We start from the raw sequence: 19,789 nt of genomic DNA, 5'->3' as shown, positions 1-19,789 counted from the left end.
AACCCACGAATCTGGGCCGAAGAAGCAGAGCACGCAGAACTTTAACCACTCGGCCACAGGGCAGGCCCCTTGATATTTTTTTTAAGACAAAGTATACATTAGGGATGCTTAAGTCCACAAATGTAATTCAGAGCATTATTTTCAAAGGGAAATTTAAGGAAGTTAAATGTATTCAGAGTCAATGTAATGAAGGAAAAAAATATAATCCATATTGGGTATTTTTAAAAAGCTTTCAATTTTTATGCTGATTAAATAATTCAAATCAAGAAAAATTTAGCTCTTATAACGTAGGAATTTGCAAGGCAAAAACACAGTAGAAAGTATCATAAATCATAATCACCTACCTAGAACCATGCTGGTCTTGGGAAAACTCAACTATGTGTCCAATCAAGTCTCTAAGTTGAAGGTTTGGGAAACGGTTGTTCCTGAAATCTTCCAATAATCTACTTCGGCCAGAGGGCATAATATCAGACCTATTATACCGAAGCCGAGAAGGAGGAAAGAGCTGGCTGCTGGAGCTAAACAGACTGGAAGTGCTTGAAGCACTTCGATATTTTGCTTCCGCTCCAGGTGCTGCAGAGATATATCGACCACTACCATTTGTCAGTCCTCCTACAACAAAGCAGCTGTGGTCAGCAAATATTTTCAACAAAGTCATTCCTCAAATAAAAGTTACTTGAACTAAAAATTCAGTCAATAAAGAAATATTCACCCCACCAATTCCTATATGTTTAACAGCAAATTAAAATTGGAGGGAAAACCCCACACATTTACTTAATGTGTGTGGCTACAGGATATGAGGGAAAAAAGAGCCTAGAAAACGTGAGAAAAATAAACCTGTATTTGTTCGTGGCAGTTTAGGTTAAAACATAATTATAACATCTAATATCATACACAAAATCTTTATTGGTTCTTGGAAGCTTAGTTTAAAAAATAATTATAACTACTAATGTCATACATACTTCAACACCAGAATACTGAAACCACCAACACAATTTTAAGTTACATTAACAAGCAAGGTACAAATAGCTAGCAAACTCAGATTTCAAGCCACTGAAATTTACTCGCAGTGTTAATGGAACACTAAGGGCTAAATCTGTACTTTTCTGGAATATATAAAAAAACGCATCACGTTGTATATACTTCTGTGTAAAGAAAAACTACTTCTTAGTTAACTCACTGATTAACTTCTGAAGTTAAAAAAACTCACATTAGATAATAAATCCAAATATACATTATATTAAAATATTTAAAAATTTATTTAAAAAATCTCTCTGTAAAACGCTATTTTACAGACAAAAATTAGTAGTAATGAACAGCATTTATTATTCTTAGAGCTTTAATACTGACCATTTAAGACAAATGAATAAAAAGCCTCTTTAACTTATATTTCATTCCAAACAAGAAAATTAAAGGACAGTCAATAGAAACAAAAATAAATACAAGCAGGAAATTGTTCTTATTACAAATAACTGTTTAGAAGTACTTGACAGTGTCCTTTTAAAAAAGAAAAATGTATAGAAAATTGTAAAATGCAGACTTAGTAGTTCAGATAAACAAAATCCACCATCAGCGTTACGCTATTATATACCACCCCTATGTAGAGTAGTGCTATATATACAATCCAGGCCACAGGGTACAGATGATGCCAAGGACACACTGTCAGTGCAAAGTTATACAGACGCATTACAGGCCAAAAGAGTTACAGGAACAAGGAGCAGTAAAAGAGTTATAATCCTGGAGAGTGAATTGGGTTAGACCATTCCTCTCTTACTTTCAGTCTCCACTGCCCTAGCTTTATTTTTCTTCACTGAATTTCCCATCATCCAGTATATTACATATATTATTGTTTATTTGAATCCTCAGCCCCTTTTCCAATGTAAGTGCCATAAAATTACATTTACCTACATGCTAGATAGAGACCTGGTGCCTAAAACAATGTCTGACAGGTACACAATAAATATTCATGAATGCTGTACTGCCTAAGGTGCAGTTCTGTAATGTCTTTCCTTAAAGTGCGTAATTTAACAAGTCATTTTCTACGCTCAAATCACTAAACATCACATTCTCATGTTTGTTCCAGTTCTACCTTTCTCAGTGCTCATGTATGAAAAATCTAAAACATGGAAGAATTCAGTGTTTTAATACTGTCTTAATTTCCTCACTACTATTAGGCCTTTTAGTCCCCTACTATTATTTCTATTTCTATAGTTCCATCAACTGTTCACAACAATAACTGACCAGTAGCCAATTCGAGTCTAACAATTCTTTTAACCTTTTTGTAGGGCAGGGATGTTCTGCTTACCATTCCAATCTGTTTTCACAAACAATAATTATATTTTGCTGTTCAAAGGCCACTTTGATGATGTCACTTTATGCTAAAAACCTACAGCATCCTGCTACAGTATATCCTCTAAATTCTTCAGCCTAGTTTTCAAGTCATTATTCCAAATCTATTTCTCACACAAATTTCCTAATAGTATCCTAATTATTCTCTTCTCCCCCTCTTAGTCATAACTATCTCTGTATCAGCTTATCATTATCTCAAACATAAGGCTTAATCCTACCTCTTTATCCTTAATGTGCAAAGATTTTCAACACCAAATTCGAAATACATACTTACCCCAGGAAATGACTATGCCAATTTTATTTGGCATCTTCCAAGTAGTCCTATCAGTATTCAATGGGAATTTCTCCCAGGTCTAGATATCCTATGATTACATTCTATCAATTCCTAAATCCAAACTCCTGATGCACTCTTTAACAACTTAAAATGTCTAATTACGCTAAACTGCTCTGAGTTTAAAAAATCCTGGAATTTCAGTTCTACAAGACTACTATTTTCATTTATAAAACTGAAAAAATTAATTTCACTCAGGGCAGGATACATTCCTTTCCTTACAAACTAATTAAATAAGCATTTAAAACACAATGTAGAAGGTACATTAAACATTTTAAATTTGATTGTCTAAACATTAAAGAATGTCTTCTAAAACTTGTTTTGGGGGACCGGCCCAGAGGCGCAGTGGTTAAGTTTGCACGTTCTGCTTCAGCAGGCCGGGATTCGCCGGTTCAGATCCCGGGTGAGGACATGGCACTGCTTGGCAAGCCATGCTGTGGTAGGCGTCCCACATATAAAGTCAAGGAAGATGGGCACGGATGTTAGCTCAGGGCCAGTCTTCCTCAGCAAAAAAGAGGAGGATTGGAAGCGGATGTTAGCTCAGGGCTAATCTTCCTTAAAAAAAAACAAAAACAAAAACAAAACCTGTTTTGGGATTGAGGGACATTCTACAAAACAACTGGCCTATACCCTTCAAAAATGTTGAGGTCATAAAAGACTGAGAAATAGTTCAAGATTAAGGAAGAGTAAAGAGCTATGACGAATGTCCCATGTGAGCCTCCAAATCAAGCAGTTGCCCTCCTCTCTCTCCCCCTTTCTGGTTTTAAAAGACATCTGTGAGACAACTGGCAAAGTTTGGACAAAGGTGATGTGACAGTAATATATCACTGTTAATTTCCCAACGTTGATAATTGTGATTATATAAGAAAATGTCCTTATTTTCAGGAAACATACACTGATATATTTATGAGTAAGGGACATTATGTCTGCAACTTCCTTTCAGAGGTATCAGGAAAAAAAAAATGGGTCTGAGGGGACAGGGAGATGCAGAGAGGGGGAGGGAGAAAAATGATAAAGGAAATGTGGTAAAATAACATTTGGAGATCTGAGTGAAGAGTATGATAAAAATTTTTTGTATTCGTGTTACAACATTCCTGTAAGTCTGAAATTGTTCCAAAATTAGTTAAAAACAAATAGACAAACAAACACGTCATCTATATTCATACCACGACAACTGGTTGTCTAAAAGCAGATGTGCTCTGTACCAAATGTGTTAAAGGGATAACAGTCCCTTCATCAGCGACATCCCCCTGCCATTTACCACTTCTTAATCATTACTGGAATAAGAGTTTACAGGACATGGAGATCTGTACCATGATTTCAGAGATGAAGTCACTATGGTCCAAAAGTGATGTGACATATAGCTAGTTAGCCAGGACTCTTAGGCCAGAGCTTATCACACAATAGTGTGCTGCCCCTTACGTTATTCACATAGGTATCTTTCAAGTTCATTCATGACAACTGAATGAAGGCAAACACCTCACAATTATACTAGTAGAAATAGTACGATTTTATAAGTTTTCATTAATTTCCTTGAGAAGTCTGCTTAGAATCCTTTCCTACTAAATACCAGAAATCAAAAAGATTTAAAAATACTGGGAAAAACAATGTAACAATTACAAAATAAATAAACTTAACTTGTCTTTACTTTTCATTATTTGCTACCTCCCAGGGATTTGGAATGAGAGCTCCTTAACCTGTCTTTCAGACCTGTGTATTCTCTTAAAACTACAGGTTCCTGAGCCTTATTCAACACCTGCTGAACTACCCTTGGTGGATAATTTTTATTTAAAAAATCCACTTGAAGGTTATTCTGATAGCCAAGTTTAGAGGCTAATGAATTAGAATCAAGATAATTTAAGGTTTCATTTTAGCAGGTTGTCAACTACTAATTTCAAGTAAGAATGGTAATCCAAGTAGATCTGGTGTCCGGTAAAGGGTACAACATACTGGCTACTAGGCAGAATCTGTTTCTCTGGAAAGCTCAAGAAACAGTAAGGTGATAATCAAAGATGACTGGTTGGTTGGAGTAGGCAAAGAACAAATGATACAGGATGAGTAGCTGGAAAAATTCTAAAACGAGGACAGACTACTTTATTTTATGGCATAACTTTAGTTCTAGTCTATAAATAGGTACACTTAGTATATTCCAGTTCAGTATTTTTTCTCTGTTCACTTTTCAAAAGAAGTATATGGAACATTCATAACAGACTGTAACAGCATGTTGCTAGACTTTAGTGGGGAAAAAGACTTCAGAGCAGCGCTTCTCAATATGCACATGAATAATTTTGGGATATTGGTTTACATATTTCCAATATTAAAAGTTGCAGTTTTTCAAAGGACAACATTGGTCAGACCTTTGTCCTGAGTTCTACATTTCATTTTAAATAGGTTTTATGTGTTCAACATCATCAGTTTCTTTATCTACTTTAGAAAGTCCATTTAATGACTTAATATTCATAGCTGATACTATTTGCTAGACCCTGAGGGTCCACAGCATGTATTATTTTGAGAAACAAAAAGGCAAACTATCTATGAGCCTAACTTACCCTAGTATCTGCACATTAATATGGCCTTGTTATCCTCCTGTACACAATGAGGGCAAAGGCAGCTAGCATTTATTGAGCATTCTTTATTGGACACTGAGATAGTAAACTTTGCTTAAAATGCTGTACTGTGTTGAACAGTGCCCCCCTACAAAAGTTTGTCCTGTTTGTTTTAAGCCACTCAGCTGCGGCAATGTGCCACAGCAGCCCTAGGAAACTAATAGATTTTGGTACTGAGAGTAAGGTGCTACTATGAACAAATAATTAAAAACGTGGAAGTGACTTTGGAATTGCATAATGGGTAAAGGTTGGAAGAATTTCAATGTACATAACAGAAAAAGCCTAGACTGCCTTCAAGAGGTATTTGAGAGAAACATGGATATTAAAGGCAGTTCTGGTGAGGGCTCAGACAGATGTGAGGGGCACAACAAAGAAAATTTCTATTGTCTTAACACATACATTGTCATGAACGATGTTAGAAATACGAATGCTAAACACGCTCCAAGTGAGGTCACGTGTTTTGGGAACTGAAGGAAAGACAATCCTTGTTACAAAGTGGCAGAAAACTCGGCGGAAATGAGTTATGTTGGGTGGAAAGCAGAACTTGTGCGATAAAAGATATTGAGCTGAGGAGATTTCTAAGCAAAGTGCTGGAGGTGTGGCCTGGTTTCTCCTAGTTGCTTATGGTAAAAAGAAAAAAAAAAAAAAAGAGAGAGAGAGAGAAAAAGATAATTTGAAGAAGGAACTGTTAAGCAAAAGAAAATCAGCACTTGATGATTTGGAAAAGTCTTAGCTTACCAAGACAGAGTGCTGAGGAAACAGAGCCAATGGGTGTGGCTGGACATCCCCTTGACCTTAACGGAAGACTGACAATGTTTTGAGAATTTTTATCAGTAGAAATACTGCCAGCCTGGACTGAAAGGGACAGAGAAGGGACAAAATGAAGAAGAACGACTCCAAAAGGAGAGCCACAGATGCAGAGCCCAGAGGGGTGGGGCTGATGCCCCAGCAGATCCAGAGGACAGAGAAACTAGCCACAGATGATTATTCTCAGGTCTTGAAACCACATGAAATTTGCCCTACCAGGTTTCAGACTTGCTTGGGACTGTTAAACCCTTTATTCCTTTCAATTTCTCCCTTTTGCAATGGGAATGTCTATTGTATAACAGTCCCACTACTGTATTTTGGAAGCAGATAACTTGTTTTCTAGGTTTCATAAGTTCACAGATGGGGAGGAATTTTGCCCCGGGATGAACCATATCCAGATTCTCATCTGATTTAGAAGACGAAATTTGGGACTTTTTTCAGTTGATATTTAGATGAGATTTTTGGACTTCAAGCTGATGCTAGAATGGGTTAAGACTCTTGGGGATGACGGGATGGGCTGAATGTATTTTGCATGTGGGTCAAATATAAATTTGGGGGGACTAGACTATAGCGAGTTGGATTGTGTCTCCCCAAAAAGATGTTCAACTCTGAACTCCTGGTACTTGTGCATTTGATTTTATTTGGAAACAGGGTCTTTGCAGATATAATCAAGTTAAAATGAGGTCATGCTGGATTAGGTTGGGCTCTCATCCAATGACTGGTGTCCTTATAAGAGGAAGAAAATAGGAGAGAGACACACAGGGAGAATGCCATGTAACAATGAAGGCGGAGATAGGAGTGATGCATCTACTGGCCAAGGAATACCAAGGATTGTCAGCAACCACAAGCTAGGAAGGGGCAAGGAAGGACTGTCCTCTATAGCCTCCAAAGGGAGCATGGCCCTGCTGACACATGATCTGACTTCTCGTCTTCGGAACAGTGAGACAATAAATTTGTTGTTTTAAGCCACCTAGTTGTACTAATTTGTTACAGCAGCCCTAGAAAACTAATACATATGTTATCCTCTTACAACCCTAGGAGACAAAGATATTATCTCTATTTTAGTTGTGACACAATAGGCTTAGAGAATCTAAATACCTTATTCAAGGACGCATAGCTAATAATCAGAGGTTGGGTTTTTTTCACTATTGCATCTGAATAATTCACTTAAAGCTTTCAGTTATACTCTGCTATATCTTATGAACATTTAATGCCATACAAGCCATTCTCAAATCTGTGATATGCTTGAGGTTGCACAGGGCATAAACCACATAGAATTTTTCTAATTATTATTAACTATATATTTGCCACACAAAGACAAAAATTTTACTGGGGAAAGACTAGGGCTTCAATGAGTTTAAAAACTAATGTGATTCTAGTTAAAAGCATAATCTTCCACATCATTTTAACAGGCTAATATAAAAAGCGAAAACCATGTCAAGTGTGCTATCCTAAATTCGTACATTTTATGACAATATGTAAGCAAACGTTAGATGCAAACTACAAACCAAAGTAAAAATGTGTTGTTTTCATTTCTATTGCCTGTAATATTTTTCTAAAAGCAATTAGGTAATCTTACCTTTTAGCCTCTAGTTGCTTAAACTTTTAAAAAATATAAAGGCAAGAGGGAGGCCATCACCATAGAAAATATTTAATAATCTTCCCTCACTTGTCAAAGAGCATTTAAATAGACTGAGTTTTTAAACATACGAACTGCATAGTCTGCAGACTAGTACATCATTTCTCTCACTAACTCACCTTGCCAATTTCCACTATTCCATCAAAAAGGCTAGTTTTCGTATGGTTTCAAAAAGTGCCTGAATCTTATATCTTTAGTGAAAACTACCCACTTTCCAAAAACAATATGTAGTGGAGTGAAATCCTAAGATAAACATGTGAGCAAAAGCATTTCCCTGTATATCTTAAATCACCCTCTCAGATTTGACCTGAATTCTTTTCTCTGGTTAATACCTTTGGTGAAAGTTAATAAATTATCAGGTTATATTTGCATTTTCTTTTGAATATTCCTGCTGAGATTTCATAGCCAGCTGCCTTTTCTGATAGGTAAAGGAAAACTGTAGGAGCTGGGATTTTTCTCTTAAATCACAACTAATAAAAAGGATTTACACAATCTTAAGGTTTGCTTCATAAATTACGAATACTGAGGAGAATAATTTTGATCCTAGACAAACATTACAGGCACACTTATTTTCTGTCTTGATGGGGTTGTTATGATGCTGGGAAGAGGGGCGAACTGGTAAGTTACCGTGAAAGATGCATTTGACGCAGAAAAATTAAAAAAAAATCCACCCCCAAATCAAAAAATTGAAAAACCAAAACAAACAAAAACTCCACAAATGACCGTCATAAAACTTTTCAAAGCGTAATATTCTAAAGAGTATGATCCTAACACACTGATCAGAGAAGAACACTGATTGGGAGTACCCAAATAATGCTTTAATGTAGAGATCTACGTAGGCAGTAAAATAATTTTTTAACCAATATAGTAGCCAGTGTCCAAGAACAGATTAATCAATAAAACATAAAGAAACAAAATCACTCAAATTCAATTACCCAAACATCTGTTGGGATCCGAATACTCTTGAAGCTGTAAAGAAAGGTCTGGGCTTTCTTGCTTCTAATTTAGTGGGGAAAATAAACTCAGAAGCAACTCTAATATACCCAACCTGTGGTAAATTTGGCCCAAAAAAATCATGAAGAAAAGATAATTCTAGTGAAGACAATCATTATGTTCTCATAAAATGGAATTATTAAATGAAGTGCAATAAGGCAATAAGCATTACAATCATACTGTAACTGCTGGTTTACTTGTCTGTATTCACCACAAAACTATAAATTTGATGATGGTGGGTAGGGATAGTATTTTTTTCCTTCAACATTCTATCTCCAATGCAAACAGTGTGGCATGTAGGTAATTCAATACTGGTTGAATGAATTAGTACGTAAAAATTCTGATCAGACACAGCAATTCTAAAATGGAGGCCAATAAAACAAATACAAAAGAGAAACATAAAACAGGGATCAGTCTCAGTATAAATTAAGCTTGTTACTTTTCTATTTAAAATATTCGTAAAATATCACATAAAGAAGATCCTTATCTGATCAGCTTTAATTTAAAAGTTAGTAATAAAATATTTTACGAGATCTTTGAGGTAAAAAGTATTTAATATGGATTAAAGGTCAATTGTTACACCAGGTGAAAACCCATAAAGAGACCAACATATTGAAATTCAAAAACTCACTTTTCCCACTAACTCACAATAGGCTAAAAATTATTATCTTGCCAGAATTTTATAAAAAGTTGACAAAAATTCTAGACATAGGAACAGGAAAAGACCCTTTATTTATTCAGATAGATATTAGACAGAAATAAAAGCATTCTTTGAAGCAGTGTGACACCACGGAATGAGCCAGACAAACTGGGGCTCAAAATTTTTGTTCCTTACACACTTCATGACTATAAGCAGGTTACTTAATTTGAGAATGAAATTTGTGTTTGGGTGTGTGTAGTATGAAAGAGTCGTCAAATTTCATTTCTCTCCATTTGGATATTCAATTGATCGAGTCCAACTTACTGAAAAGACCACCCTTGCCAAATACAATCGAGTGGTACCTTGGCCACTAATCAGGTAACTAAGTGAGTAGATCTATTTCTGGATCCACTATTCTATTCCACTGGTCTATTTATCTACCCTCGTGCCAATACAATTTTAGTTACTGTAGCTTTATAATACATTTTGATACCTGGCAAAGTTATTAAATTCTCTAATTTTATTCTTCAAGATTGTCTTGACTATTCCTGGCTCTGTTTTTTCATTTACATTATTTAAATCAGCTTGTCAATTTCTTTAAAAAGGCTGGGGGGGAGATTAGCCCTGAGCTAACATCTGCTGCCAACCCTCCTCTTTTTGCTGAGGAAGACTGGCCCTGAGCTAACATTCATGCCCATCTTCCTTTATTTTATATGTGGGACACCTACCACAGCAATGGCTTACCAAGCGGTGCCATGTCCGCACCCGGGATCCGAACCAGCGAACCCTGGGCCACAGAAGCGGAACATGCGGATCTAACCGCTGCGCCACTGGGCCGGCCCCAAGGCTGTAAAATTCTTACTGAGATTGTGCTTAAACCTATACATCAGCTAGAAGTTGGTATATTTATAATATTGAGTCTTTCAGCCCACAAACATGATGTGTCTTTCCATTTATTTGTCTTTTTTAACTTCTGTCAGTGTTTTATACTTTACAGTGTAAAGACCTGCCCTTCTTACACTGGACTTATTCCTGGGTACACCACAAGGAAACAGTCTCACGTGCAAATACTCTCAAATTACAAGATACAAGTCAATTTTCAGTGTCACGCCATGAGACACATGCTGCTTTCATTTTTGAAGGTTTTTGGCTGAAGTTGCAGAGCTCTCATGAAGCACATTTGTCTATATTTTAAAAGCTATTTTTTATCCTACATTTACTTAACGTACATTACTTAGTGTATAAACAGTGCAATGATGTAAATTCTAGGTGACTTCTTGGTAGATTGAAAGAATTTTCAAGGCACACGAAGATTTACTTGCTATCTGAGTAAGAAGGAAAAAGTAGAGAAACATCTGAGGAGCTAAAAAGCAAATGTGAAGGAAAGGTAGGGCCAACAAATAAAAAGGAAAATAAAATGACAGTAAATAATGATATACAGAATTACAGCCAGCAAATTAAAAAAAAGAAAAAGCTCCCATTTGCAAAATTCCTATCAAGGGAACAAGGCATTTAAGAACATATACAAAAAGAGCTCAGACTTTTCTGTTTTCTGTCTCTGATCTTATAAGCTTTATTCTAACAATTTAAAATATGTTATGGCAAGCAGAGTTCAGGTCAATGGAAGGAAAAAAGGTAGGAAGAAAAAATATGCATTAGGGACATGATGGGGAAAAAGGTCAAAGGCTCATGTGAACACACAGGGATCCAAATATCAGGAGTTAAAAAGAAAGCGTGAAGTGCAGTAAAGTTGCATGTAAACCATGAACGCCTTCTTTCCAAAGCGTCTCTCTCCATGTAGGTGCTACTGGAAATTTCAGTGGGATAATTCCTTTTTTTTAAGGAAAGTTTAGCATCTGGCTGTTGGGTATTTAACATCAACAGAATCCCCAAAATCATTGTGACAAGGAAAAACTGTTGCCACACATTTCCAAATTGTTTACCTCCTCATATTAGCTATTTTACACAAGCACTCCAAGTGATTCTGATGCTGAAACACTGAATCAGATTAAGTATTTTCTAGCTCTAAATCTGAGATTGTCTTAAGTGAATTAACTGGTGAAAACATTCTCAGTCATTAGCACCACAAAGTCACAGATAATATTATTAAAGGATAAGGAGTAAAACATAAGGGCAAAAATTAATCACTGCGCCTCAAACTAGAACTAAAATCAATAAACTTATATACAGAAACAAACCATAAAATAATAAAATAATGAATTCCTCCACAAAATAGTATAATTTTAGAATTTCTTCACCACATATTTCATACTCATCAACTAATAAATGACTTTTAGGTACACCAAAGGGTTGAGGCAGTGCTTTAATTTATATCACCATGAGAACCTATAAATAACATTCTGTTGAGAGCTGGATATGCTGTTCTCTAGCTAGTCACCGAGTCACCTGCCTTATGATTAACATTCTTATTTCATGGAGTAGATATTTAGACTTTAAAAATGTTTAGACAAATAAATAAATTGAGAAAGGGATCTGGAAATCTAGTAATCTTACATACAACCTAAAAAAACATATCACCTATGCCATTGTGAGGTAAACAGTTTCTGAGAGGCTCAATAGAATATTATTAATTACACACCTTGAAAAACTGTCCAGTTTATTACACAATAGCATAACAGAAAAAGCAAGGATAGTATCAGGAGTCAGAACGGTGTTCTAGCCTCAGTTCTGTCATTTACTGGTTTGGGCAAGTCTCTTGGGCTCATATGACCTGTAATTTTCTCATCTTTAATGGTTTATCACTCAATCAGGCTATGTTAACAATTAGGATGAAATCAAATAATGAATATGAAGGTGCTTTAGAAAACTATCAAATGCTATTCAGTTAGGAACTTACTACTTCAAGGATAACAGTATTTTCAGTGAAAGTTTCAAAACAATTTATACTGTTTTCTGCTTTAAGGACCCTATGTAAAACTCAGAAAAATCACACATAAACTTACAACCAATTTGGCCATACTCGATTTAATTCTTAAACATTTCACTCTAAGAGAAGTGACTGACTAAAACTGCCAGGGGTCAGCAATTTTAACAGATGTAATTACTACTTAACAGGAAAAATGATCCTGAAAGTTAGTATTATCCTGTCTATACTTAATATAAAATTTTCTGTGACTAAGAGAGAAGACAGGTTATAAAGTTTTCTAATCCACAGCAAGCTAAAGCACTATTTGATTACTGAATACACGACATTAATGAATCTTAAGAACTAATAGCCACCTTTCAATAAACTAATTTCACTGAGTTCAAAGCTTGCATTACACTTTTTAGTACCCTTTTCTTAAGAGACCAATAAGCCAGTTAAAAAACGAACTTGTTCGCTTGTCAAGCCCTAAGTTAAATAAAAACACAGAATGCTGTTTTATACCCAAGAAGTTCCACATCAATTAGTATGAGCATAAAGATTAGAGTAAACCAGAAACCACTATCACATTTTAAAAGTTTACTACAAGAAGAAAAAAGAAAGGAAAAAAAGAAACGGTTAGCTAGGTCCAAGTAGAAGAATAAAACAATAGCTGGAAATATTTAATGTCCTTTCACAGGGAGTGAAGTATCTTGAAATAAGATGCTGACTCTATCAGAGAGAATGACTAAAGAAACAACTGCAGGTAGAAGGGTTTTTGCCATCGCTACATCTCAATAAAACATGAGAAAATAATTCCCTTAATATTCAGTGCTGAACCTGAAGCCCAGAATTTGACACTGCTCTTTTACAGTCAAGATAAAAACCACTAATCTTAAAGTCCTTCTTTTTCCTTCTTGTTCTCCACTTGTTTTGCTGACCTCCAATAATTTAAGTGCTGCTTTTAAAAATCCGTAGTCAATACATGAGCCAATGTGAAGGGGCTCCAAATGGCCAGAGATGGTAAAATTTTAGGATCAAAAAAGGTATAAAACTGATGTCTTGAAGACTGCAATGGACATACTAATTATCCACAAATCCATCGATGTACAGGTAATGAAGATGATTTAAAAAAACTAAGTCACCTTTAGAAGTTGCTAGGGCATCAACTCATTCTCAGTGACAGAAAATAAAGGAAAAGAGATCCAGTATTATCCTGACTCCAAATGAACTATATTTCAGGGTAACCACCTCACAATTGATGAGGGAAAGTTCTTTTTTTATAGAAAAGTTCCAGCAAATAAAGACAGGAAGGAACGACAGAATTAGAGTACCACCGTTTTCCATCCTCTGAAGAAATATTTAGGCAATGATCAAAGGCTGCTAAAGCCATTGGGTGGATCAGGCTGACAACCTCACAATGGAGACAACCAGACATGTGTCTCCTAATACAGTGCCCCAGAAAGAATACAGAACCACATCTTGAAAAAACAACAAACCAGACCAATCAATCAGACCAAGCCCCTAGATTTAATTCTATTTAAATGAAATATGAAAATAGTTTCATATTAAAAGATATATCAAATAAATGCAATGTATGGACCTTATTTGGACACCGATTCAAATAAAGCAACTATAAGAAGACATTTAAGTCAATCAGGTAAATTAGAGTAATGAAAAATTATTAATTTTAAAAGATACTATAATGATATTGTGGTTATAGTTGTGTAAAAAAAAGGAATCTCTATCTCTTAGAAATTTCATACCAGAAAATGGAAGAATACAACTTTTTTTTCATGTTTCTGACTTCAATATATTAAAAAAGTAACAAGGTTAAAAATCTTAAAAATATTTTAGTTTATAAAAAATGAACAGTCAAAACCTATCAACAGAAATACTTGTTCTTTAAGTGAAATGACTACTAGTCACCTTGCTAAAAAATACTTATGTTGATCAAATGACAAGTACTTTAAAAAATGAACCATCTTTTTTTGGAAAGCCAGAAGCACACAATGTTGCTAGTAGGCTTTTTCTGTGAATCAAAAAACTAGGATGAGCAGAGAGTGAGTTGGTAAAAAAAAAAGTTAAGTAATATATTTAATCCTTCAAGAATATAGATATCAAGGCCTGTCAATGATGATAATGGTTACATGTCTTAAAATCTCACAAGAAAATAACTTAGAACTAATTCATTCCAACCAATTCTAGTGAAACTGAGAATTCATCTTTATCTCATATTTTTAATATGTGGGCTAAGATTATTTTTTAAAAAGGATATGCAAATTAATTTCCACAGGTATTTTATAAATCAGCAGCCTCGATAACGTGATTCATGAAGAAATCCACTTCAAACATATACAATATAAAAACTTTTTTTAGACCAGAGAGCATTTACGTTTTCCACTGTGATCTGATCACAGGAAAGCAAAGGATTATTTCCATGAACACTATGCAAAGAGTAAATTTATGAAATCTACTGAATTATTTTCAACCTGGCAGGGTGTATTCTTCCTTGTTAACAATTTTGCCAGTCATACTACAACTAAAGCTAACAGAAATTGGGGGGGGTGGGGGGGGGGCATTCCACAAAAGAAAATAATCTACAGAAAATTCCAATTAGAACTGTATTAAAATAGCAGATTTCAAACTGAAGCTAAACTAAGGAGTTTAACTATGGGTACGAAATGATTATTTCTCATAACTGACTAGAATTCCTTCCCTAAGCATCTATATGGCTGGATTCCTTACAGTCTAAAGAAAAATATTTAGGTTGCTGTTTAATTATAGAGACATCTAAAAAGTCATTTATAATCCAATTTCTAAGCAAGCTACGTAGAATATTTAATGCCATTTATACAGACTTTCTAAAGCACAACATAGGCAGTAACAGTTCACAGAAATCTGATCTGAAACTTACCTATGAAAAATGACAGGACATGACAAATATAATCTTAACAAATAAAACACAAAACTATTATGAAAGGTCTATTAGATTTGTTATGTTCCAAATTTCTGTGTCCATTTCAAAGTTTCAAAGGCATGTCATATGGGGGTAGTGGGAGTGGGCCTAAAGAGAAATAATAGAAATCAGGAATTGAGTAGCTCCTGTGACTAAGAAGAAAAGATGATAAATGAAGGAAGGTGTTAGGCTAAAAACTGACTAAGTTTACACAAATAGAGTTGCAAAGCAGATCTTAGGGCCCCGCCCAAATAAATTAACTGGTTGTATATATTCCATATCCCCAAAAGAGCAAAGGGTCAGAATTTGGGGTGAAGGACCGGTCTTTAAAAAGAAATCTAGCCCACTTTGCAATGATATAAATCTAAATGATGATCACTGCAAAAGAGAACATTTATTATGTGGACACTTACTATATTAATGTGCTTTAGGAAAAAAAGCTATACCTTTATGATGGGGGGGGTCAAACATCATCACTAATGTATATCTGCTTACAAAAGGAACATTACTTTTTAAATTGCAAGCTGATTTAAATCTTTCCAAGCACATAAAAATCAGCAATAGAATCCCTCAGTTTTAGTTGAAGTAACTAGGATTACAAAAATCCAAAACCTAATTTTAAAGAAACACTTTCTTTGGAGAGAAAGGGATTCATACACAGCCTCTGATATCCAAAAACCCTTCAAAATATACCATTAACTACATGAATAAATACTTCTCAGAGAGGGGGAAAAAGGTAACCACCAATTCCATAATCTTGGGGGGGGGCAATTTTAATATACAGATATAAACAAAAGTTCTAAATGCTCCAACTTCAAGGGTACAACGACAAGCCTAAAACATTTTTTTTCTTAAACTGACAACATATTCAAAAGTAAGAGAAGTATATGGATCAAACCCATAAGATTCTCTAACTCACAAACACACTAAATTCATATACCCTGATATAACCCTTTGGTAAAATGGCCAGGCATTCAGAGGCCAAAGCAAAAACCATTTACTAAACTAAATTATTTAAAATTTGATACCTATGTGACTAATGTTTTTATTTTGGTGTGCAAAAACTTTTGATAGTGAAATTTCTCTTTCACTATCCTATATAAATAGTTGACTTTTCAAATGATCTAAAACACACACAAATCAAAAGCACAGACAAGAAAAAACACACCACGGTATTTCATAAAAGAAACATAAGATACAATAGGGGTCTTTACCTTTCTGTATATTAGACCCTCACTTTGAATTTTCACAGAAGTAGAACTTTTTCAAAAGGCTAATATCTAAAAGCAAAAGCAATTTGGCATGTTTTATCCAACATTAAATATTTTACATATATCATAAACACACACACAAACACACTTACATGTATACATACAAATAAAAAGGGTTTTGGTTTTTTTTTACCTAAATGCAAACTGGATGAGGATCCATGTGATGAAAGTGATGGCGGTGGCGTAAGTGAATGTCCTGGAGTTTGGCTTGGCAGAGGCATGCCTATTGGACTTGGAGAGGAGGAAAATCCCAGACTATTGTAAAATGGCTGCCCTATGGGTGCTAGGCTGCTACTAGATCTTTTGTACAAGTCAGAGCTAGTAGATAGAGACTCTCTCCTTGTGGCACTACTACTTGCAGAACTGCCAACTGAAGAAGAAATAAAAAAAACCCTAATTACATACAGTGTTAACTGAATAAAACCTATCCCCAACTCTTGCTGGGAAATAACAGAAGTGATCACAATAATTATTTTTAGAAACATTAGGGAGAAGATAATTACTGTGATAACTATATATACTAACTTATTAATCATAAAAGGGTATAAATGCACCCCAATAAAGTAACGAAATACATAACAGAGCAGTCATATGTTCATTATTTCACACATATTTACCATTGACACATATGATTTCTGTGCTTTAATACCCTGGTATGATTTATAAACCCTGGAATTGTAAATTGTCTGCTTTAGGATATGCTAGAGATTAAATTCCAGTAAGGTTGAATTTTGGTAGTGTCCTAATCTCTGGAACCAGGTTGTTAGACTTCCACTGATGCCAAGAAAAGATTATACGGATAAACGGAATGTTATAATACATTTCCCTCACCATTCACATTTGCTTTGGCTTGTAGCTCATGTTCAAACCATAGTCCTTCAAGTCCATATTGGCCCGAATATTAGTCAGTTGTGAAATATAAATGGCAGCTTACTCCTCAGTACTTTTCACACTACACATTCTCCCTATCCTTCAACAACTAAATAACAATATATATGTGAAAAAGCTAAACTTTCTTTTAGAAAATTAATAGCTTTCATTACTGTTAGCACACCAAAGACATGCTTTCACTTACCCTCAGGATCTTCCATTTCTAAGATTCTGTAGTACTGGCCTCATGAGCCCTTTACTCAGTGAAGACTGATCAGCCTCTTTTTTTTCCCTTTAGATAATAATCAATTATCTTATATCATATCCCTTATTGCACTACATACTGAATTCTTTTTACTTAATCAAAAATTCAACTATTAACCTCCTAGTTCTTTTTTTCCTTTTGTATACCACAAAATCATAAAACAGTAGAATCACATTACCAGGTAACTATGCATGCTCAGAAGAGCAACCCAAGATCTGGTTGTTAATCAACATGTATCTGGATAATCAAATTCTTTACCAAGTGTTTAAAAGGGCTTCCCAAACTTCCAATTCTTAAGTCTCACTTAGAGCCCATATTTTCAAGTATGCTTCTTTCCTATTTCTAAGCACTGGTCTTTTTTTTTTTTTTTTTTTTAACTGAATGCCTTTTACATCCAAGGGAATTCCATATTACATTTTTAAAACTATCAAGTTTTTTCAGGACAAGCTTTATATTCGGACCAATATGGTAATTCTTTTCAAGAGAATTGTAAAGTTTCTATTAGGTCTTGGTTTTCTAATCGCAAGTCAATTGTAAGTAGGCCATAAGGGTATAGATTAAAGAGAAAAATTAAGCAGAGTACATGATGGGTAGACCCAGTTAAGCTTATAATACAGATAGGAAACTTAATTACGTTGGTTTTGCCAAATTCAAAATTATATAAAGGAAAATTACCAGGCTCACCTTACTGTATTAGGCAAAATATTATAACACTATTCAACCTTTTATACCAGCCAGTGTGGTTTCTGAAAGACTGATCATGTTTTATTGAAAATTTCACATTTTAAGATATAATAAGGAAATACCAGGTAACTATATGCATTTTAATAGCAAAAACAAATATAAATACTAATGTAATAAACAGCTCTTCTTGAGTTGGTTTTGGCAAAATTGTCACTGGATGCTACATTAACTATGCTAATTTAAAAGGACACTGTCAAAGTGATTTTTCTAAAACATGGCTACATTTTAAATTCTTATTTCAGAAAACAATTTAACTGACAAGAAAAAAGACAACAGCTCTCTAATAAGAGCAGCAGCACTATCATTCCCCTGGCAAATAACCAAAGAAACCATAGTTTTGACACATGCAATATTATTTTCTTCCAAAAAGGAAAAGCCAAGCCAAACATTTAAAAGTAATTCAGAAGTAGCTTTACTTTAAACATAAACAAGCTGGCTCAAGTTTTACTATATGCCTAAATTATATGCAACAGTATGACTATGAAATATGAAATGCAGTATACCTAAAATATCTAAGAGGCTAGACAGACAATGGAGTCACTAATAGTTGTCAATTGTGTATAAAACGTTAAATTACAAACTTTCTATTATAATAGCACCTTCTAAATGACAGGTCATAGAAAGGATGATTTAATTACTATGATAAAATGGCTAGCTTCCTAGCCTACTGTGTTATAAACTGGGTTATTTAATACTGTTAAGCAGTAATAATTTCATCATACAAGTAAGAGAATGTGTATATGTTACTGCGTGTATATATGTGCACATAACCATACTATATTTTACATTTCATACAAGTATGGAATTGCCAAAATGTGAAATGGCAATGGGTAGACTTGTTTTAAGAATACACACGCATAGCACTTGAATGAACTCTCACAAAAGGTCTAAGAGGAGGGAGAAGATGCTAGACTATTTACTGGCATTCAGGGGTGGCAATCATTAATGCCCTCTGAAGCAATGTGAAATAGAGGTAACCCAGACTGGGAATCAGAATTGAGTAAGCAATGCTTATAAATAAGGGAGGCATGAAGATCAGTTTTTGGGAAAGAGCCATCTGGAGGGCACATTTGTAGGGAACAAAATGTTAATGCCAACCTGCTCCTGAATGCAGGGGGAACAGTCTTAACAATTAAGAGACAAATGGGAATTTGGAAGAACTGGGTAGGAGGGCCTACAGATCTATACTAGACAATCAGTGACATATTTTATTAGAAAAGGAAACACAAGGCTTATCAAAGCTCTTCTCTATTTTTCCTGGATTATTTAGGGTCTAAAATCTATAGTTTAACAACTAATTAATTCCACAAAGTTTGTTTTTTTAAGTTATATGTTCTTTTTATTTTCTTCAGTTTATTTAGGATTATTCGGAGAAAATGCTTGTCAACTGTGCTAGAAACAAAAAATGAGTTCTATGGGAGTGCTTGGCTAGAGATAAAATACTGAACTCCA

At 34.7% G+C, this 19,789-nt stretch overlaps 1 protein-coding gene across 34 annotated transcripts in view; it reads right to left on the bottom strand.

The window, feature by feature from the left end:
* PUM2 (pumilio RNA binding family member 2) overlaps positions 1-19,789 on the bottom strand; it is a 93,948-nt gene that overhangs the window by 17,641 nt on the left and 56,518 nt on the right. For 20 of the 34 annotated variants that reach the window (XM_070573220.1, XM_070573232.1, XM_070573216.1 and 17 more), the window contains 2 exons: positions 16,592-16,828; positions 345-612 (listed from right to left, as the gene is read on the bottom strand). In XM_070573220.1, coding sequence (XP_070429321.1) covers positions 345-612; positions 16,592-16,828 — 505 coding nt within the window. The remainder of the gene's footprint in view (positions 1-344; positions 613-16,591; positions 16,829-19,789) is intronic. The other 14 variants (XM_070573238.1, XM_070573229.1, XM_070573225.1 and 11 more) reach the window with 1 other exon arrangement.

Source organism: Equus przewalskii, chromosome 14 (assembly GCF_037783145.1).
Source record: "Equus przewalskii isolate Varuska chromosome 14, EquPr2, whole genome shotgun sequence".
Classification (NCBI taxonomy): domain Eukaryota; kingdom Metazoa; phylum Chordata; class Mammalia; order Perissodactyla; family Equidae; genus Equus; species Equus przewalskii.
This window is presented reverse-complemented; position numbering and strand designations above follow the sequence as displayed.